Consider the following 22106-nt stretch of genomic DNA (forward strand, 5'->3'; position numbering starts at 1 on the left):
GCCGCTTCTGGCCAGTGTGGCTGCTCGTCATGACTCAATTCCTGCAGGGTGGCTGCTCTTGCTCCATTTGACAGACGATGACACTGGAGCTCAGGAAGGTCAAGGGACTTGGCAAATCGTCACTTCAGGAGAAGGCGGGACTGGGCTCACAGTGGACCACTGTGCTGTGTTGTGTGCAGGGAGAGAGAGGCCGATGGCCCTGAGAAGACAGCTTCATACCCAGCGTCCTTGCTATGTGCACTGCCCACAGCACCCTTGTCAGTGTCCGCCTCTGTCCCCAAACGTCCTGCTCCTTCTCTCATGCCACTCCCGACTGTCCTAAAGGAAGGGATGTGCTCCAAAACACTGTCCCCAGTGCCTTGGCCCTTCCTCCAATTTCCAGACATTTCCTGTTTGAAAAAAATTCACGACCTCTTGGATGATGAGAAATCATCACTGGGCTGTGGTGGCCGTCCCCAGGGAGTTCCTGCAGGAGTTCTGAGCTAGGCTTGACTGAGTGAGCAAAACCATGGCTGCATGCTTAGCAAAGGTCTTCATCAGCTTCCCACAGCAGCAGGAAGTGGAGGCAGGAGAAACGACAGCCTGAACCCCCAGAGGCCTTTGCTCCGCCTCTTCAGTTAACACAATTAACACAATAAGCACAACTTTGTGCTCCAGATGACTGAGGGGTGTCCCCTGGCTGGAGTTACCAGAACCTCCGGTCAATATCCTGTCTCTTCCTACAGAGGTGATGTTACAGATAATGCTGGGGAGCGTGACAGCATGGGGCTTGGAGCCGTGATGAGGTTCCAGAATGATCACCAAATAAGAGAAGCTAGCTGCTGGGTAGGGAGAGGTGAGGCAGAGCTGGACACCAGCTGGGCAGCGGGCTGCGGGCAGTGCCTGAGCTCTCAGCCCCGAAGTGGCAGACCGGCCACAGAGTCAGGGATGTGACAAGAGCTGTGGGTTCACCAGATGGCCTTCAAAGAGGAGCACTCTATGTGGGGAGCCAAAATTCTGATACCAAACTTAGGTTTAGGGAGAGACTCCCCAAGACACAGTGGAGTCACAGTAGACAGGGACCGAAGTGCCATGTGAGAGACTCTAAGGCAAATTAACTCTCGGGGCTTCCCTTTTACTAGCAGGCTGCACAAGCTGAGGGCAAGGCCAAAGAGAAGCTGCTTCCCGCCACCCACTGGCCTGCCCTGGGTCCTCTTGCATGTTAGAAAGCTCCCCCAACCACTGGCCTGCCCAGGAAGTCCACAGGTCTCTTTTTTAACCCCTCAATGTCCATGCCCTGAAAGAAATCTCTAAACATTCCTGCTCTGTCGCTTTGTGTCAAGAACTGGTCTGTCCAGCTATCACCTTCTCCCTCCATGGACGCGCTTTGGGGCCAGTGACCGTTAAAGGACCTGCCATACCTGACTCACCTCTGTAATGTACCTCACCCTCCCTCATGCAGCCATGCTTAATATGGATGGGTGAATGAGTGGGTGCGTCAATGACTGGATGAATGAATCAGTTTGTAAGACAGCCACATGCGGGAAGAGATGCCTCTCTCTATGGAATGACAGTAGACACAACCAAGAATGCAGTCCTCAGCCTGGGCCACGTTCTACCTAACCTGACTCCTCTGTCTAGAAAGATGGGCCATGCACTGATACAAACGGCCTGGCTTTGGGCCATTGCCATGGTAACCATAGCCATATTACTGAGATACTGAGCGCAGCCTCTTAGAAAGCAGGTAGCCAGAGCTCCACTGATCTATTCTTTTTTTTTTTTTTCCAGATTATCAAGGAGGTCCCTCCACCCCCTGCCGAGGAGAGTGAGGTAAGTGACCAAGTGGGCAGGGTGGCAGGGTCGGGGGAAGGGAAGGGAGATGAGCTGGCTGGGCTGGCTGGATGCTTTGTCCCCTGCAGAGCAGAGCTGAGCCGGGCAGGGCCCCCTCCGCCCCCCCCCCCCCCCCCCCGCCCATGTAAAGTAGTGGGGGAGAGAAGCCTTTGGCCCTTTCTTAACCAGGGGTGAATAGAAACTGAACTAAAGTAGCAGCCAAAGATGGGGTGGTTTAGGCTTTCCTAATCCTCTGGTCACTGTCAGGAGAACTGCATTGCCCAGATGCAGTCCCCACCAATTTGGAAGCTCCAGTGCCAATCCAGTAACTTAATGGGACCGAAGACAGAAATATGGAGGAATTTTCAAGTTCTTGCCCTCATCCCTATAGCCTGTTGTGTGCAAATCAACCATTCACCCTTCCTCTTCCCAACACCTTGGTCAAGTTTCCTGCATCAGAAAAAAATGATGATTTAATTCAAAATTCCATGTGGCTCTTGTGTCCTGTGCCATATGCAAGTAAGCCAAGGGATTTAATAGCTGCAATCAATTAAAACACATCTTGTTGGAATGCTGACTTTCTGCCCAGAAATCAAGGGAGGAAATTACATGGCTGTGCAGAGGCAGGAATTAAAAAAAGAAAAAAGAAAAAAAAGAAAGATTTCTTTACATCTACAAAAGCTTTTCCTTAATCCTTTAGGAGAAGGTACCTGGCTAGCTCAAGGTTCCAATCTGGCTTTGTTTCTGTTATGTGCAGCTGTCTCTTAGACTCTCAAAGAAAAACAGGGCGAACACTCCCTTGGTGGGGCTGCTGTGTTTGGCCTGAAGTGAGGAATGTTCCTCCCTCATTGTGTCAGAGACCTTCTTGCTCTTTCTTCTGGTGCTCACTCTGCAGTTGCTTTTAGGAGGTAACGGGACAGGCACTAGAGCCCAAGTCCTCCAGGGGGTTCAGGGACAAGACCAAGGGGATCTGCTTCACCCTAGATGTCGGCAGAGGGCCCGGCACACAGTACAAGCACAGTAAATATTTGCAGAATGAAGTACTGTACCCAAAAACACAACTTTGGAGCAGAAAAAAAAAAAAAAAAAAAAAAAAGAAGGGGTGGTCCAAATCAGAAAATCATCTGGAAAGAATGGCTAACAGCAAAGAAAGACAGTAGATTTTTTTTTTTCTCCAGTTTTGCTTATTTTTCTAGAAGTTGTACTTTCACCAGAAGAAAGCAAACCTGATTCCTGAAACTGAAGGGCAGCCTTGGCTACTTGAGATTGACAGGGTAGCGTTAGGCTTCATGGGGTTTCCGGGCTGGCCAGGGACAGGCTACCTACAGGCTGTGTGATTGCCTCAGCATGTGTGTGGGCCCAAGGGGTCCTTGGCCCTGTGAGTTAGGCAGCCTAATCTCCTTCCCAATGTGTTTTGGCAGAGGGGAAAAAAAAAAAGGAAGAAATCCCACAGAAACAGATAACGTCACTTAGCCCATGCTCTGAAAAGCAGTCTGAATCCAGACAACCTCTTCCTGCCCAGCTCCCTGTCTTCGAAATATGCCAGTGCTTCAAGCACAGCTCGTGTGCTACACACAGTGTCCCTTCACCAGTCAGTTCCCCATTCCTCCTCCCCAGGGCATTCCCAGGGTGTTTTATTGTCTCTGCCTTCTGTATCAAAGTTTAGCTACTTGAAAGTCAGCATCTATATCTAATTCACCTCTGACCTAGCTTCAGAAAGCTTCATACAATTAATAGCTATCTAATCCAATTAATAGCAATATGAAGTCAGACGTTCTCCGCCATAAATGTGAACAATTAAGCGCTAGCTCACTCCCCAAATGGCCTCAACAGCGGGAGCTGGGCCAATCCAAAGTCAGGAGCTAGGATCCACGTGGCTGGCAAGGGCCCAAACATGGGCCATCTTTCTGCTGCCTTCCCAGGCACAATAGCAGAGAGCTGGATTGGAAGCCAAGCAGCCAGGACTCAAACTGGCACATTGAACGGGATGCTGGCAAAACGACTGTTAACTTAACCTGCTGCGCCACAATGCCAGCCCTCTTCACGTATTTGCCTGCAGGGTTCATGTGTTTATTTGTTTGTTTATTTATTTATTGGTGAAGCAGAGAGAGACTGATAGAGAGTGCCCATCTTCTGGTTCACTCCCCATATGCCTGCAATAGCCAATTGTAATGCCTCCAATAGCTCCCTCCTGGGAGCCAGGAGCACAACCTAGATCTCCCATGTGGTTGGCAGCAACCCAATTGCTGCTGCCTCCTGGAGTCTACATTAGCAAGAAGCTGAAGCCAGGAACCAGAGCCAGGTATCAAACTCAGTTACTCAATGTATGTAAGCATACTAACCAGTGTCTTAATTGCTAGGTCAAATGCCCACCCCACATGCAGTTTTCCTACTTAACCACACTGCTTTGGCTAGACTGGGATAGACAGATTGCTGATGAAAAATAAAACATTGCCTTCCTGGAGGCTAGAGCCCACCACTCCCTCTCATTTCTCTTTGAAACCCTCTGTATTTATCAATTAAACAGGATGTCAGAAATAAATCAAGAAACTACCCAAACGAGAGACCTGGACAATAAAAGTTTAAACATCATACTTTTTAGCATCAGGGGAATTAAGGCCTTAGGATCTGATCTGGGGGCACCGGGAAAGTCAAAAGCAATGGAAGTGAAAGGCACGTTAAGTAGCCATCCCGTTTTTTTAACTCTTCTGTTAGCATAAACTATCTTAAAGGTGCTGTTCAGTCAGCCAGTCTAGAATGAGCTGTGTGCTGTGATAGCAAGTGAGGTTCCATGCAGGAGGTATAGCAGGAGACCTACGCAGAGGTGACCTTATCAACCCTGATTAGGGAGCAGGGCAGATTCCAGGTGTATACTGCATCTGAGTCTGTGAAAACTGAAATAATAATAGTCACTCCTAGAGATAACATTACACATTGACAACTCTGCGGGAAACTGTGCAAAGCGAGTTGTCTGGAATGTTTTGTTTGATCATTCAACAGCCAGGGAACAAAGGTGTACAATTAGGATCTCCATTGCATAGTTGAAAAGCTGAGGTATACTGAGGTTAGAATAGCTCACCCAGGGGCCGACGCCATGGCGCACTTGGTTAATCCTCTGCCTGCGGCGCCGGCATCCCATGTGGGCGCTGGGTTCTAGTTCCGGTTGCTCCTCTTCCAGTCCAGCTCTCTGTTGTGGCCCAGGAGGGCAGTGGAGGATGCCCCAAGTGCTTGGGCCCCTGCACCCGCATGGGAGACCAGGAGGAGGCACCTGGCTCCTGGCTTCAGATCAGCGTAGCTCCAGACGTGGCAGCCATTTGGGGGGTGAACCAATGGAAGGAAGACTTTTCTCTCTGTCTCTCTCTCTCTCTCTCTCTCACTGTCTAACTCTGTCAAAAAAAAAAAAAAAAAAAAAAAAAACCAAGATCACACAGGTCCCAAGTGATGGGACTGGGATAGAACTTATGCTTGAAAGGGAGGCGTCGGCCGGCACCGAGGCTCAATAGGCTAATCTTCCGCCTGTGGCGCTGGCACATCGGGTTCTAGTCCCGGTCGGGGAGCCGGATTCTGTCCTGGTTGCCCCTCTTCCAGGCCAGCTCTCTGCTGTGGCCCAGGAGTGCAGTGGAGGATGGCCCAGGTGCTTGGGCCCTGCACCCAGTGGGAGACCAGGATAAACATCTGGCTCCTGCCTTCGGATCAGCGCGGTGCGCCAGCCGCAGCGCGCCGGCCGCGGTGGCCATTGGAGGGTGAACCAATGGCAAAGGAAGACCTTTCTCTCTGTCTCTCTCTCTCACTGTCCACTCTGCCTGTCAAAAAAAGAAAAAGAAAAAAGAAAGGGAGGCATGGAGCAGTCCTTCCTCACCTGACTCTGAGGAGTGCTGAACTCCTGCAGCCAGCAGTGAGGCCTCTGTCAAGTGCTACTTCCTTGAGTGACAATGTCATCACCCCCCAGGTGGCCTCCCAGGTGACCCTTGACAGGACCTACTATCCCTTTGATATGCAGATGGCCACTGTCTTGTGTGCTCTAGGTTCACAGCCCTACTGCAAAGCTCTTGTCTTTCACCCTCTTCAGCCCCATATTTCCAGGGCTGTCTTCTGTCCCACACTCCCACATCACCGCATCTTGTGGTGAAGCTTTAGAATGTGTATGGGTTGATCTATGTGGGTGGGTGGAAGGGAGAAGGGAAAAAAGGAGGGAGGGAAGCTAAAACAGATAGAGGGGGAGATAAAGAGAGAGAGAATACCCGGGCCTCTTTGGAGAATGTGTATTGAAGGCACTGACATGGGGTGGGCATCCAATGAATGATAAGCACCTGGCTTTTGATGATGAACTTATTTCCAAATTTTTACTGCAGCCACTAATCTTAACAATTTCTCAGTGGCAAGAAATTTTACAATAGGAAAACTGAGCCACGGAAAATTATACAACTCGTCTAGGGCCAGACAAGGTGGATTCCCGGACAACAGCAGACCTGGCAGCCCTCCAGCTGTATCTACACAGACACTGGAGTAGCCCTCGCCCCAGAGCTATTGCCAGGCATCTTCCTGCCAGGGGCCACCAGTCATTTCTCTCACACACTCACACACACTCATGCGCACTCCAAACAGGAATCCTAGAGCAGGCCCAGAAATCAGTAGTTTAATTTTCTTTTCAAAAAGGAGCATTGCTACGAAGAAAATAAACACACTATTCTTTATTGAAGAAGACAAGACAGTCATCGTGTGTATATGAACAGATGTGAATGTTCGGTACAACTCAGAACCGGGAAATCTTAAGTTCTTTGGAATATTTTCTACTTAAAAGAGCTGCTAGATTTTTCTGAGGCTTGCTAGTCCAATCCTAGGAATTCACTCCTGAGACTGGCATTGAGGGGGATTTCTCTGGCTTAGCCCCGAAGACCAGATGAGACAGACAAGCCAGGTCTGCACTAGAATCTGCGCTCCAGAGCCGTCCAGAGCCTTACAGACCTGGGGGTCACTGTGACCTTAGTCCTGGGCTTCACCTCATCCTTCTCAGATAACTCATCCCTCTGTTAGCATAAGCTATCTTGTTGACAGCTGCCTTCTCTTTATTTTTCTCAAAATAAACCACTGCCAACAAGCAACGGGCGCTCAGCCACAGTTGCTTAAAAGAGCCAATGAAGGAATGGACAAATAAAGGACCCTTATTTGGGGCCATATAGGTCTTATCATATGGGTTTAAGATGTGTTACTGTTCTATAAAATTTAAAATTAACTCAAAAGCTGATTTTAAACTATTTCACTGGGCTCGATGCTGTCTCAGTTATGTTCTCCTTTTCCTCAGTAGTTACCACCAATACCCACAGAGAGCTGGGGGTTGAGAGCCACTTGGTTCTAACTGGCCATTAGCTCTTCTAGCAAGTGAGTAGCAGAGAAGCTGATACAGGAGCTTTAACAGGGCTGTGAAAGCCTTGAGTCAGAGAGCCACCACACGCACAGTTCTGGGGACACTATTCACATCAAGTCGGTGACGATGGGGGACACTATTCACATCAAGTCGGTGACGATGTCCAGAGCAATCCGCAGAGAGGAGTGGGGCAGCCCCCAGGCTCAGAGACCTCCCCCCTTTACTTGCTTGCTTGCTGAATAACTGACAGTTAACCACTTCTTCAGTGAGTGGAGGTCAACACAGACAGCTGCGGGAACACAAGAAGGGAAGCAGCTGAATTCTCTGGGAAACCGGGGAGCCCTTCACCGGATACACTGCATTTGTCTTAGAGGACAGGTGGACGTGGGCACGGGTTTCTAAGCAGAGGCAGCACTGAAGGTTGGAGCGGGAGCTCTACAAAATCCTGGCTGGACTGGGAACAATGGCAAAGTTCAGCGTCCGAGGACAGCACGGGACTGATCCAGGTATAGGGCTGGCCAGTGAGCACATCCCACTGCATATTCCACAGCTGTTTCTGCCCAGGCTACACTAGGGTTTGTGAGGACAATCAGGCCCTAATGGGCTTCTGCCATCCGAGAACATGCTGCCACTTGGGCTACCCAACGTCAGCCAAGTGGACATCTGGGGCCACCACATCCTCCCAAACACAGCCCCCCCCCCCATGGGAAACCAGCCTCTCCCCTGCTCTCTGCCACTTCTTCCAGTCACCTCCAGCTCCTACTTCCTACTTCTGAGTTTTCTTCTTCATTGCCAGACTCCCTCCAGCAAACCCGATTGCTACACTCCAAGGCACCCCTGGCACCAGGCCCCATCTACAGAGTGATTTTTACAAAAGGTTTTAAAAGTCAAAGGGCAGGGTGACGACACAGCACAGCTAACAACTGACAGCAGGGTGAATTGGCCCAGCCCTTACCATCCCCGCATCCCCACTGCTGCGGGGTTTTCCAGCCATCTCCGCAGGGGCCCTGGCAGTTTGCTGGTGGCTTAGTTCTGTTGCTCTCCTGCCAGATGGCCCAAGTCCCCAATTCCTGCCACTTTGCTCATACAAAGCCATTTGGCACAGCCAGTCTTGTCTTCCAGTAACCACAGAGGACGTCAAGGGTTTCTGTTTCCTTTTTTACTAAAATAAAGGTGGTTCACACTAAGGATTTCTATACCTGTGTTCTCCCCTCCAGCCCGGCGACATCCTTGAAGGGTGGCGGTAGGGGACACTGCCCAAGAGCCCTTTCCCTCTGATTAGACGCAGAATTCACCCTCCTGTGCTGCAGAGTTTCTTAGTGGGCTTGCTGGGGACTGCGGTTTTCCTCCCTCCGTTTTCAGCCAAATGAAAAGCTACTTCAAAGGCTCCTTCACTTCCTAGGAATTGCAAAACCCTCCCCTCTCCAGAACGTGTAAACCGAGCCCTGCTTACTTACTGCAGGGCACACTCTGACTCTCCGTTGGTCAGACCTTGGCCTTTGTGTCGCCTTTCGCTGTTATTGTTAGAGTCTGGCAAAGCAAGCTCGCGTCGGGGGCACAGAAGGACGGGCTTGAGGGAGCATGAGCGCGTGGAACAATTTCTCAAGTCGGGGGGGGGGGGGGGGGCGGCTGGGGTAGAGCAGGGTGGAGAGGGCGGCCTGGAGCCCTGGAAACCAAGGATGTGCGTTGTCGCCTAGGCCCTCAGGGAGTTTGGGAATTAGAGCCGATTGCAAATCCACCTTTAGGCTTATATCTTAAAGTGTGGGCATTGGGGAGTGGAGGGTCCCAGGCCAAGGCATCAGCCGGAGCAGGACGTGCCCACCATGGGTCGCTTCATTTGTGTGGCTCTGGCGGCCTCCTTCCATGCAATGAAAAGGCTGAATTAGATGGTCTCTAATGTTTGCACTCCTGTAATTGAAAAAATTAGAAAGCTCATGAGACCACTGCGGTCTCCTATTGAATAAAGCGGCTTTCATCTTGGAATTTTAGGAGATAGAATTTCTGTTACCTCCTTGGGAAACCCCGCTCTCCCTGCCCCGCCCCCAGCCCAGGGAGGCCCAGGCTGTTGGAGGCCCATTTTACGTATCTGTGCGCCACGTACGCAGACGCACACGCCCATCTCTGGCGGTAAAGTTTAGCCATGTATGTGTGACGCATCCAGTTCCTGCTCTAGAATCGTAAAGTGAAAAAACTTTCTGAAGTTGCATTACAAGGTAAAATGCTAAGAATTAAAGCACTTTATTGTCTTGTGGGTTTTGTTTTTGTCATGTTTTGTTGTTATAGATCATGAAATTTGGCAAGTTCAAGGGATGAGAAGTCGTAAATTAGCATAACACATGTGATACCATCAAATGATTGGAAAAGCACAATGCAAGGAACAAAACCCAGAACCTTCCAACACCAGAAAGCAATCAGATAAGAACAGGGCTGCCTGAGTTCAAACCCAGCTACGCCATATAGAAGCTGATGGCCTAAGTCACTTAACCTACTCCTGGGCTCTGAACTGGGAATGACAGCACCACATGCCTCTCCCGAGATTCAAGGGTTATTAGCCATCAACACTGATGATCACGGATTGAGCTTGTGTCTGGTGCACACGAGCTGTGCACCTAGAACACAGGAATCAACAGAATCATTGCTGTCAGCAGTCACAGGCTCAGGGTGGCATAGTGGGAGGGGGCCCACGTGTCAGCTGCAGAACACTGCAGGTCCTCCAGGAGGACACGATCCCTCCGTCCTTGCAGATACCAATAAATTGTGAAAACTGTTTTCAAAGAAGCCTGTCCATTCCCAAGCACGTTGCACTCTGAGAATCTTCTTGTGCTGATGCGTTCCTGTGTGGCTTTGGCCCCTCTGGTCCTGACTGTTCTGCTGACCTCTTGTCCTTGCTCTGCGCCTTACCTCCTGCACAGAGCAAGTGCCCCTTCCCACACAGTGGCGAAGACCCTACAAAAGGCTCCCTGCTGAGTCCTCGGCTCTCCAAAACAAGGTTGTGAGCAGTAGGCTCCTCTGAGCAGTCTCCCCCTCTTTGGCTCCTTCCTCTGCTTCCTTTCCTTACCGTGCAGGGAAATCGCAGCGCTTCCTCGTTATCTATCTGTGACTGCACAGGGTGCGAATTCTCCCCATGACTGGAATAATGACAGTGCCAACATAAAAGAGTGGTTTTGCTATTATCCTTGCCTTTTCCCTCCATAAAGTTACAAGTTCCTCTTGATTTCTCCTTTCACCTTAAAAATATTTTAAGTGCTAGCTTTTTTTTTTGAGATAGCTTTTTTTTAAGATTTTTATTAATTTATTTGAAAGTCAGAGTTACACAGAGAAGTAAAGAGAGGCGGGGGTGGAGGGGTGTCTTCCATCCGATGGTTCACTCCCCAATTGGCCACAATAGCCGGAGCTGTGCCAATCCGGAGCCAAGAGGCAGGAGCTTCTTCTTCGTCTCCCACATGGGTGCAGGGGCCCAAGGACTTGGGTCATCTTCTACTGCTTTCCCAGGCCATAGCAGAGAGCTGGATAGGAAGTGGAACAGCCAGGTCTCAAACCAATGCCCATATGGGATGCTGGAGCTTCAGGCCAGGGCGTTAACCCACTGCGCCACAGCACCAGCCCCTTGAGATAACATTTTTAACTTACATTGTAGTCAAAGGTTTATTGGTTCTACTGAATAAAGAATTCAACAAATAAAAAGGAAACAGATCATAGTCTGCCAGGAATATAGGCAAGGGCTGTCAACAATGACCAACTGAAAAGATGTTTAACTTCACTCATGTAAATTTTAAAATAGTCACAAAATTATGAAAACTATAGTAGTACATGTTCCTATATAAATTCCTATCAGTTTGTTTGACAAGTAAGTGCTAACTCCTGTCTCTGAGTTAAATTGCAAACGCTGGGTTAACTGTTTCATTTGAGTCATTTCATTAAATTTATTTGTAAAGTCAACAGATATTCTGGGGCGCTCATTGCATACTGAGTAGTGCTGTTCTGTAAGCAGGGAACGTAATGGCGAGCAGGACAAATGAGCAAAAACTCCTTTAGAACTTGCATTCTAGTGTGGAGAGACGAGACAGGCTAAATAAATTTCAAGTCATGATGAGATTTGTTGCTAAAAATAAAACAGATTGATGGAATCAAGAGACTGGGAGTACTTTGGAAGAAAGTCCAGGAAGGACCTCTCCGAGGAGTAATAAGAAGATTCAGCCCTGAGAAGTCGGGGAAAAGCATTCCCAGACAAGGAGATGGCTTATGCACAAGCTTTCAGACTGGAATGTACTGAAAGATCTGCAGAACAGAGGACGAGGGCGGGGTGCAGCGAGTGGGGCAGGGGGAGGGCACGGTGTGGGTGCTGAGCAAACGCACAGCATGCAGGGCAGAATGAGGGTTTGCATCTAGTCTACTGTTTGGCAGAGAAGAGAACAGGTTGTTGGAGTACAAGGGCAACAGAGAGGCTAGCTAAGAGGCCATCACAGTACCCAGGAGAAAGCTCATGAGGGCTTAGACCCAGTACGGCAGTGATGGTGGAGATGGAAAACTCAATAGGTTTGGGATCTTTTAGGGGCAACAGAACTTGCTGACAAATTGGCACAGGGTGTAGGAGGGGTAGTGGGGAAGCAGAAAGATTCAAGAGTACTTCCCAGGGACAGGAGTTTGGGGCAGTGGTTAGGATACCCTCTTGGGGCTCCTCATATCAGGGTGACCGGATTCAAGTCCTGGCTCCACTCCCGATTCCAGCTTTCTGCTACTACACACCCTGGGAGGTAGCAGATGATGGCTCAAGTCCTCGGGTCCCTGTCACTCACATGGGAGACCCAGATGAAGATCCAGACTCCTGGCTTCAGCCTGAGCCAGCCCCACATATCATGGGAATTTGAGAAGCAAACGAGTAGATGGAAAATCCTCTCTCTGGTTCACTCTTGCTCTCCCTTTCAAATAAATAAAAATAAACTTTTTTTGAAGAAGAGAGAGTGACTCCCAGACAGTGGGGAAGATTGTAGGAAGAGCAGGTATGGAGTGAGGAAATGAAGACTTCTCTTTGCCATGGTGTTGTTGTTGTGTTTATTAGCCCCAAGAGAAGACATGAGTGACAGTTGGAGCTCAGAGGAGTCAAGACTGAAGATGGCGGTTCACAGGTCACCAGTGTACTGATGGAATTAGATGAGATCCCCTACAAAGGAATAGGGAAGCAAAAAAGGAACAGGTCTCATAACTGTGCCAGCAACTTATCAATAGCACTGCTTTCATTCCCACCTTACAGACACGGAATGTAAGTTTAGGTGGGTTATGCGACTTGCCCAATGTCCCAGTGAGAAGTAGCATGGGGTATTAACCCAGAAGGCCTGACTTGAAAAGCTCCACCCCTATGCACAGTGCCATAGTGGGCCCAAAGCTGTGTGCTTTGCTCCCTTCATGTGTCACCATCTCTCTGCAGGAAGAAGATGATGATGGTCTGCCTAAGAAGAAATGGCCTACGGTAGATGCCTCTTATTATGGCGGGAGAGGCGTTGGTGGCATTAAGAGGATGGAGGTAAGAGGGCAACTTAATGGGCACTTATCTCTGTGTGCTGACTGCTGAATAATGGAAACCCAAAGCAAATGGGTCACAACTCAGGCTCGATGTTGGGTGGGAATGTGGATTGCGGGGCAGGAAGATGAGAGACAGAAGGTACAGACTCTTAACTGGGCACCCCTATCTTGCCCACCATGAGTGAGAGCAGGTCACTCATCTGCTCAGATCCCTCATTGATTTCCTTTGTCACTGGAATAAAATCCAAGTTAGCCGGGCCTGTGGGGCCTTTGCACATATTATCCCACTGCCTGGGCTATCCCTCCCCTCGATATCCATCCACGTGGCTCATTTTCTCTGTGCTTTAGCTCTTCCCCTATCCCTTTTCCACACCTCCCCCTCTTCCCCGACCTTCAGAAAACCAAAGGAACTGGGAATTGGGTAGCACTTGTCTCCCGCATCACAGGGACTTGTCATCGCCCTTCTCAAGGGCAGCATGCTCTATTTTGTCATTCGGCTGTATTGTATTTGATTTACCTTAGGTTCGCTGGGGAGAAAAGGGCTCCACAGAAGAAGGCGCTAAGTTGGAAAAGGCAAAGAACGCAAGAGTCAAGATGCCAGAGCAGGAGTACGAATTCCCTGAGCCTCGAAATCTCAACAACAATATGCGTCGGCCTTCTTCTCCCCGGAAGTGGTACTCTCCAATCAAGGTGTGTCTCTTTCTACTCAAAAATCCATCATCATTCCTGATAAAACACTTATAGAGTAAGAATCAGAATCTTTGGGCATGATGAACTATCAACCCCAAATCCAGCTTTTACAAATTTCTAAAGTTGGGGACTTAAAAAATGCAAGTAATTACTTTCCTAGTTTCTACATTTTGGATATTGTAAAGTGAGTTTTTTAGCAATCACCAAGGCAAGGTAGTGAAATGAGCACGGGCTGTGAGCAGTAGCCCCAGGAGTTCCTTATGCATTTCCATAGCACCTCACAGCTTCACTGTGTAAGCAACCTCTCCTTCGTGCCACCGACTTCTTGCCATCACAGAGGCCCTTTGTCCAAGATCCCCCATTATCCCAGGGGAGTAATTCCCCTTTATCTAAGATTCCCACCAGTGCGTCTCATTAGCCATGGATCTAAGACTCACTCGTCCTGGTCGTGAGAACATCTCCATTGTTCACCGCCATGTCTCTTCCCCACACAGCTCTAGCACTTGGAATCCTCTTTGGCTTCTTGGGACACATAAGCAATAGGAGGCAGTTCATGCCTTCTGCAGGCATCTTGCTTTCCTCTTAGGTACAAGTGGCTTTTTCAATCCATGTGCTCAGGTCAACACCCTTGCTCTTCCACCTGGCCATTAAGCATCTGTGCTGTGCCAAGTGTCAGAGAGAACTAGAAACTCCTAGCTGAGGAGACTCCAGATGGAATCTGTCCCTGCTCCCTCATTTCATTCAGGAGATAACTGACATAGGTAGAGGTCTAAAAGCCAAGGCCCCAAATCAAGGCCATAGCCTCCAGTCCATGCTCCAAACAGAACAGGGGCAGTGCCAGGGCCACAGATGAAGGACTCAGTATCAGGTCAGTCCCCATCACCACTCCATACAACACACACACAGAGCCTCACCTCTCTTCTCGTGGCACCAGAAATCATTTTCACCATGAGCTGCTCATTTTAGTAGTCCTTCATCCTACAAAAGCAAAAGAAATACCATTTCAAACAAAGGAGTGAGACTCCAGCGATGGTTGGCCTTTCTCAGCTGAGCTAGCTCAAGCTCACACAAATTGTAATGCGTTTCCATTTGGGTTTGCCGTGTTTGAAGCAATGAGATTCTTTTTCAAGATAAGTCCCCCTGGAGCGATGGATTGAACTCTGGAAAGATGTGGGCGAAACGCAGCTTGCTTGACAAACAGCTGTTTGCTCCTAATTCTTTCCTCATGGGGAACATGCAGTAGCGTGCATCCTTGTGTAGACAGGAAGGAGCCAGGCAGACTCTCAGAGACGAAACAGAAAGGGGATTTTTTTCTAGTACATCGTTTTCAGGAATTTGTACCTTGTGACTAACACCATGTCTTTGGTTATAGCTACATGTTCATTTCAGTGATCTTGGACGTTGTCAGAACATTACTGCTGTTTCAAGGATTAATTTCTGTGTAAGAGCATGCTATTCCTCCATTAACTGTTAGTTTTGAACTGAGTTTTAGGATATAAATAAGGATAGGGACCAAAACATGTAGCAACTTGAAAATACTCCCAACACCCACTTGGAATTGGTATCGGTTCAATGATTATTTGTTGTGTACCTACTTATGTGCCAGATACTACTAGATACTGAACACGCAGAGCTTCTCAAACCTGGCTGAGTACCAGAAACACTTGGGAACACTTGAAAATGCAGATGCCCAGGCCTGGTTGACTTAGAGTCTCAAAAAACACCTCCAGAAGCATACTGGTCCTCACAACTTAGCCACTTTTTCTCATCAAGTGAAACCCCCTCTAGCCTCAAGGCATCCCTTTGCAAACTTCACATCCAAGCTCCCTACACAGTATCCATTGCCTGAATGACCACTGCCGAGCTTCCTTCTTAGTCATTGTATTAAACCACCGGTTCTCCAAGTGTGGTTCCTGGACCAGCAGCATCGACATCACCCAAGAACTTGTTAGAAATGTGCATGTGGGGGCCCCAAGATCTAGTGAATCAGGGAGTTCAGGGTGAGGCCCAGCCACAGGTTCCAGCCAGCATTCCCTAGGAGATTCCCAGGAGGCTGGAAGTGCAGCGCCTGGATTATTAAAGAGGCCACGATCATCCCTCAGTGATTTGTCAACAGACTCAGCAAGGAGACCCACACCAGAGTTCACATGGGATCCACTTTTAGCACAAACACAATTACTGGGTTGATGTTTAGTGGTTCGGGAGTCAAAAGGTCAGATGGAAAAGACCTGTGTTGATGGTGGACTTACCAAGGGCCTCAGGTGGGGCCTCCTTTTGGACAGGAGAAGGCATGAAGGTGCCTCCTGCCTGGAGGAACACCAAGGCCAATACATTCCCGTCTCCTTCCTCTAGGTAAGACATGTGTGACCCACCAACTGGTGTGAGTACTCATGTTTAGTTACCATCTCTCCACCAGTTACAGTCTCTCCACTATAGACGCCAGTTATGCTTTTAATTCCCTGTAAATAGCATTGAACTTGGCACACCGGAAGGATGCCACCATCTCCTGTTAAAGGGCTGGGGCATAGGGTGTAATTGCGAAACCACTCCCAGTGTGTCGTGCCAATCAGATCACTTTGGTACACTCTGTCCAGGGGGACATTGTCCTTGCCCTCTCTTTGAGAAAAGAGAGAGAAAATGCTCATCTTATGTGTATCTGGGCTGGGTGGGTGAGTGAAAGGTGGAACAAGGAGCATAGAAGCACAGAAAGGAATTCGAGAATAGCAATGCATACTGTGTGTTCCCGCTACCAGAGCCTTAGCATCCCTGTCCTTGAACACACTGCAGGCTCCACGGCGAGCCCCATTCTAGCTCTGATACCTACAGACATTTGCTAAGCCTTGGTCAACATGAGGGTTGGCCTCATGTTGGTACCATGAACTCACTTTACAAAGGGAACCCACAGGGATGGTGAGGCACCTGGCAACTAGTAACAGCAGAAGCTGCTACACTCACTCCTGGGCCCCAAAGGAAGGGGGCGGACACTGCTCCCGGAGCCCAGTGAGAGCCACAGTCCTGGAGAAGAGACCACCCAGTGGGAGCCTCAGCCATGAAGCCAAAGTCAGCCACTGAAATCTGTCACCCACAAGCTAAGGATATGTTGTCACATTTTATTTATTTATTATTCGAGAGACAGGGAGACAAACACACACACACATACACACACACCCCTCCTATCCACTGGTTCACTCCAGGAGTCAGGAACTTAATTCAGGTCTCTCACAGGGGTTACAGGGACCCAGCTACTTGAGCCAATCCCAGCCACCTCCCAATGCACACATTAGCAGGAATGCTGGAATCATGAGCTGAGCCGGGATCTGAACTCAGACACTCCTATACGGGATGTGAGCGTCCCAATCTGTATCTTTTTTTTTTTTTTTTTTTTGACAGGCAGAGTAGACAGTGAGAGAGAGACAGAGAGAAAGGTCTTCCTTTTGCCGTTGGTTCACCCTCCAATGGCTGCCGCGGCAACCGGTGTGCTGTGGCCGGCGTACCACACTGATCCGAAGGCAGGAGCCAGGTGCTTATCCTGGTCTCCCATGGGGGGGGTGCAGGGCCCAAGCACTTGGGCCATCCTCCACTGCACTCCCGGGCCATAGCAGAGAGCTGGAGTGGAAGAGGAGCTACCGGGACATCATCTGGCGCCCCGACCAGGACTAGAACTCGGTGTGCCGGCACCGCAGGCAGAAGATTAGCCTATTGAACCGCGGCGCCAGCCCCAATCTGTATCTTAAAACTAAGCCATATATCTGCCTGGTTTTTATATTTTGAAGTGGTTACATTTTATTTATTTTTTTAAGTATTTTATTTATTTTATTTGAGAGTTAGAGTTACAGACAGTGAGAGGGAGAGACAGAGAGAAAGGTCTTCCTTCTGTTGGTTCACTCCCCAAATGGCTGCAACTGCCATAGCTGTGCCAATCCGAAGCCAGGAGCCAGGTACTTCTTCCTGGTCTCCCACATGGGTACGGGGCCCAAGGACTTGGGCCATCTTCTGCTTTCCCAGGCCATAGCAGAGAGCCAGACTAGAAGAGGGGCAGCCAGGACTAGAACCAGTGCCCATATGGGATGCAGGCGCTGCAGGCAGAGGATTAACCTAATGCGCCATGGCACCAGCCCCTAAGTGGTTACATTTTAAATGGCTATATAACCACCCAGATACTATCCTTAATTTTGTCTCTTGAGTTGAAAAGCCCTTTACAGAAAATTTAGTTTTAAATTTATTCTTTGACTCTTTCCAGAAAGCGTGTGCAGACCCCTGCCTGTAGAATGCAGCAGGGCGGCAGGGCAGAGCCGAAGGAACAAACACCCTCACCTCTCCCTCCTCTTGCTTGCTCGTCGCCTTCTGGGGCCACCTGTTGGCCAAGCCAAAGGGAAGCCGGCGGGTGGAGGGGGGGTGTGGTGGCAGGTTTCCAAGGAAGGCAGAGAAATGCAGGAAAGGATGTGGGCAGGCAGCTCATGGGACTGACATGTCCACTCTTGGTCCCCACTACACCCAGGGAGAACCCCTCTACCTGGCACGAAGCTTTCAGTGGCCACTGAGAAGGCTCCTAGCTCCCCAGAGATGTGGCCAGAGCCATAAACATATTTCCAGGTCTTGCACTGGACTCACTTTTCATGAAATGGAATGGCGTAGCAGGTGAGCACACTCACCATGCAAAGCCCGTGGAGGTCACATGAGGAAGTTGTCCACCGCACGCTCTTCCCCAGCCCCTCCCAGGCCCGCAGTCTGATCTGAGACTCTGACCGCACCGGCCACACTTCCCTTCTTCCTCATCCCGGGCTCGTGATCGGGAATTGTTCCCTGATACTTAGCCTGGATTTTCCTTTGCTCGGTTTTCCCCTCCTGGATTTTACAATACCCCATGCTTCTCATTAAATTGGGACTGACCGTTTCAGGCAAGTCTTGCCCAGCAAGAGTGCATGACCACTGGATCCAATTGAAGCCACAACTGAGTTCCGGTTTGTCGGAACACTTGCAAGGTCGGAGAAACCATTTTTCTCCTTCTCCAGTAGCTCCTCTATGTGACTAAAAATGACAGAAATGTCAGCTAACTGAGAAAAGCCAGACCCTGGCTTACCAGGCAGACAGGCTGTTCTGTGCAAGAGAGCCAGACTATGAGGGGCGGGGCTAGCCTGAGCCGCTTGGAAGGACCCGGGAAGGGGATGGTCTTCTGTCCACTGCCTGTCGGGCCCACCTGTTGTCCTTGAACGTAAACACTTCAACCTCGCAGCACGCAGGCATGAACTGAACTGAACAGATCTGTGCGTAGCCAGGGAAGCATTGCAGAGCATTCAGGGTCGTCAGATGTCCTGCTGATGTGGACCAGATCCTGTCCGTCTCTGGCTACTTCTTTTAAAGAAGGACTTAAATGAGAGAAAAATGTGTGTACAGAAAATCCCAACTTTATCCATGAATTTGCATCATTTGAGAGGAAGCCCAAGTTACACTATTTACCATGTGTTTCAAGGTATAAAAATTCAAGCATCAATCGATAGTGGTCCCAGAAGTTGAGAGACTCTCAAAAATCTCAAACTCTGACTTCCAGTTAGTTAAAGCAGACAAACCAGAAGAGACGAACAGCTGCAGCCTATCAAAAGAGAGAGAGAAAAGGAAAGGCAGCCGTAAACAGGCGGGTGAGTGGCAGGTTCATTGTTTACAGAACATGAAAGCTCGCGTTTACACAGAACTTCCAGTTTGTCTGTCTTTGTGGGTTGGAAGTTACTGTCTGGGGCCGAGGGAGATGCAGTGTGGAAGCCTGGAATTGGTAAATTTTTCATTTTATAGTCAAAACACTTCGACTTCATGAGCAAAGAAGCTATTTTTAAGTGTCAGCTAATGTACCCTATGGGGAAATCGCTGTCCTAGCGTCTCAGAAGCTGTTCGGTGCTGCTCCTGAGGAGTGAGGACCAGCGTATTACCTGCATCCCATGCGGAGGCTCAGGCAAGATGGACACTCACATCTGAGATAAATAAAGTGGTGTCAGCTTTAGGGAAAGCCCAGGGACTGGTTAGAAGAACCTTCTCAGGCACTTCTGGCCTCACAGTCAGCCCATTGCGCTATGGTCTTTAAATGACAGACATCTGCCTACATTCAGAAAGTCAAGGCTCCCAGAGCTTCTGTCATGCACTTCTCCCTGACTTTGGAGAATTATTTTCATGCCTTCTTAGTTGGCTGAGAGCGCTCTTTAGAAAAAGTGTACTTCAACTCTTGCATAAAAGGTAACCTGATGTAGGAGTAGAAAGAGGAACCGGTTGTGTAGATTTTTAGCCAGAGTGTTGGTGGTCCTGCCACACACTGGAGACTTCGGTTCATCTGTGGGATGATCAGAACTTGGAACACTCAGGAAACAACTGGAACCAGCTGGACTCACCTTGGCTAGAGGAGCCAATGACAACAGATCACTTAGATGACAGCTGCACCCCAAGTCCACCAGTTTCAAGTGCTTTCTCACATCAGCCCCCAGAAGTAGAAACACTACCCCTTCCACTTAGAAATGGAGAAATAAAGGCATAGAGAGTAGGTAACTCACCCAAATTCACACGACTAGTAAGCTATTTCATGGTTTGACTGCAATGCACTCATTTGGGCTACCAATGAAATACCTTACTTGCCAACAGATGGAGAGAGGACAAGGAACCTAGAGGTAAAAGAAGAATCAGGAAACTACAGAATGAGTGACAGGTCATAAGGCCTGCACCTAGGCGGGAGCCATGGAGCTGGCGGGCGGGGCTGGGTAGGAAGAGACAGTGGGAGAGCTGCTGCAGAGATCACATCCCCGAAACGTTGATGTGGACGTGAGGAGGTGGCAGACGGAGACAGAGAAGGTTAGTGGGATCCTCTGGTGTCCATGCTGACTGCGTAGATGGACAGTGATGCCGTGAACCAAGGCATAATATGCAAACTGGGGGCAGGTTTGGGGAGAAGAGACTTAATTGCATTTGTGATGATTGGTTCCTTATACCTGTGCTATACCAACATTACAAATAAGATCTCATAGGTCAGGGATTTCCCAGATCTAGAGATCTAGAGAGGACCAAGCTGAAGACAGCATTTGTGAGCCATCAGCAGATAGGTAGAAGTTCCATGGGTGAGATCAGATAAGAGCACTCAGAACAAGCGATGAAAATGGAAGAACAGCAAAGGGAGCACCAGCCTGTCAGGCAGAGGCAGAGGGCGAGGAGCAAAGGAAGCTGAACTGGACTAATCAGAGAGGGAGAACGGAGCAGCCGGAGGCTGGCAGCCCCGAGACCAAAGGACAGTGTCCGGAGAGAAGGCCCAACCCCAGCAGATCTCTCCTGAGTGCAGAGGCATCCGGCAGTCGAGATGCTGTAGGTGACTTCAGTTCTGGGGGAGTTATTGGGGCCGAAACCCAAGAAAGGTGAAAACTGTATGGTTGGAGGGAAAGAGGGATTGATGATTGGTGGAGCCCAGATAGCGGATGGGCAGTTAGAAGCTTGCAAAGTTCAAATCACTGGCTTCTTAACACTCTGCATTATATGCCTTCCCATCTTTCTATGGAGCCCCCGAATTCTCATCTTCATGACTTTGCCATGACCATGGGTAACATTTAATGGATACCGTCTATGAGCCAGGTACCTAACTTCAATATTGGGTTTTAAACCTTAGAATAAGTCTATAGAGTAGACAGTGTTACTATCTCTATTTTGAAGGTGAGAAAAAGTGAGGCTTAGGGAGATGCAGCGGCTTGTCCAGGCCACAGAGGTGCTGAGGGGCTGACCGGACCCCAGACTCAGGCAGTCTAACCTGTCACTTCACACCGAGACACTGCAGCTCGAAAGGCTGCAGCAAAGGCACGCAATTTGCTGCTCGTTCTCCTGGTATCCTGCACGCAGGTCGTTCAGCTCTTTGGCTAGGCAGGCAGCGTTCAATTCCTGCTGAGTTAATTAACGCTCTTCTTCAGCTTTTCCTAAGTTAGTTAATATACTTCTTCAACAGCCACGTTTTCTTTTTTCAGCTCCATCTCATTGCTCCTCATGTGTCGAAGAGTTGAATGGTTTGAATCCACACTGTGGGTGGGCTGATTTTACAAAGCCAACTAATGGGTGTCTCCCCCACACACCTCTAAAAAGAGAGAAAGAAAAAGAGGCATTCATCCAAGAAATCCACCTGGTAATATCCTGAAATATAAATGCTTATCCCAAAGAACCTTAAAGGAAAACATTTAGCTGCTGATTGAAACAGTTTAATGCAGAAAACCATGTTGCACGCGGCAGCAGTTCTATCCAGCATTCTAAAGTCGTTTGAAAATATTTTTAAAGGCTTTTGAAAACTCCTTGCCAAAATAAATGAGAAACAGTACACTGGGCAAGACAAAGTTTAACCCACGGGACCTTGAACAACAGTTGATAAAGGCTCAAGAATACGATTTTTTAGATGTGTCTGTTACCCACCAGGAACTGACTGCCACCAAAAGGCTTTGCATTTAAAACTTGAACTCTCTAGGCTTCCCCTCCTTTCCAGTGCTGTCATTCAAAGGCCTCTTCCAAATCGGTGTTCTCAAACGTTCCTGAGACCTCAGTGGGAAATACATTTACATTCTGGCCCATCAGATGCCCACTTATACACATACTGTCAGTCTGTCTGTCTCTCTGTCTCTATCACACACACACACACACACACACAGATGAACCACATCTTTCACAAAGTAATACTCATTCTCCCTATTCTATTTCTTAAAAATTCTGGTGCGAACACACA

The 22106-nt window shown here is 49.0% G+C and overlaps 1 protein-coding gene across 1 annotated transcript in view; it reads left to right on the top strand.

Moving 5' to 3' along the window:
* Positions 1–22106, top strand: part of ANTXR1 (ANTXR cell adhesion molecule 1) — a 232098-nt gene that overhangs the window by 152366 nt on the left and 57626 nt on the right. The window contains exons 14-16 of the mRNA XM_062209569.1: positions 1768–1809; positions 12600–12695; positions 13217–13384. Of these exons, the coding sequence (XP_062065553.1) occupies positions 1768–1809; positions 12600–12695; positions 13217–13384 (306 nt within the window). The remainder of the gene's footprint in view (positions 1–1767; positions 1810–12599; positions 12696–13216; positions 13385–22106) is intronic.

The sequence above is a fragment of the Lepus europaeus genome, chromosome 13 (genome assembly GCF_033115175.1).
Source record: "Lepus europaeus isolate LE1 chromosome 13, mLepTim1.pri, whole genome shotgun sequence".
Lineage (NCBI taxonomy): Eukaryota > Metazoa > Chordata > Mammalia > Lagomorpha > Leporidae > Lepus > Lepus europaeus.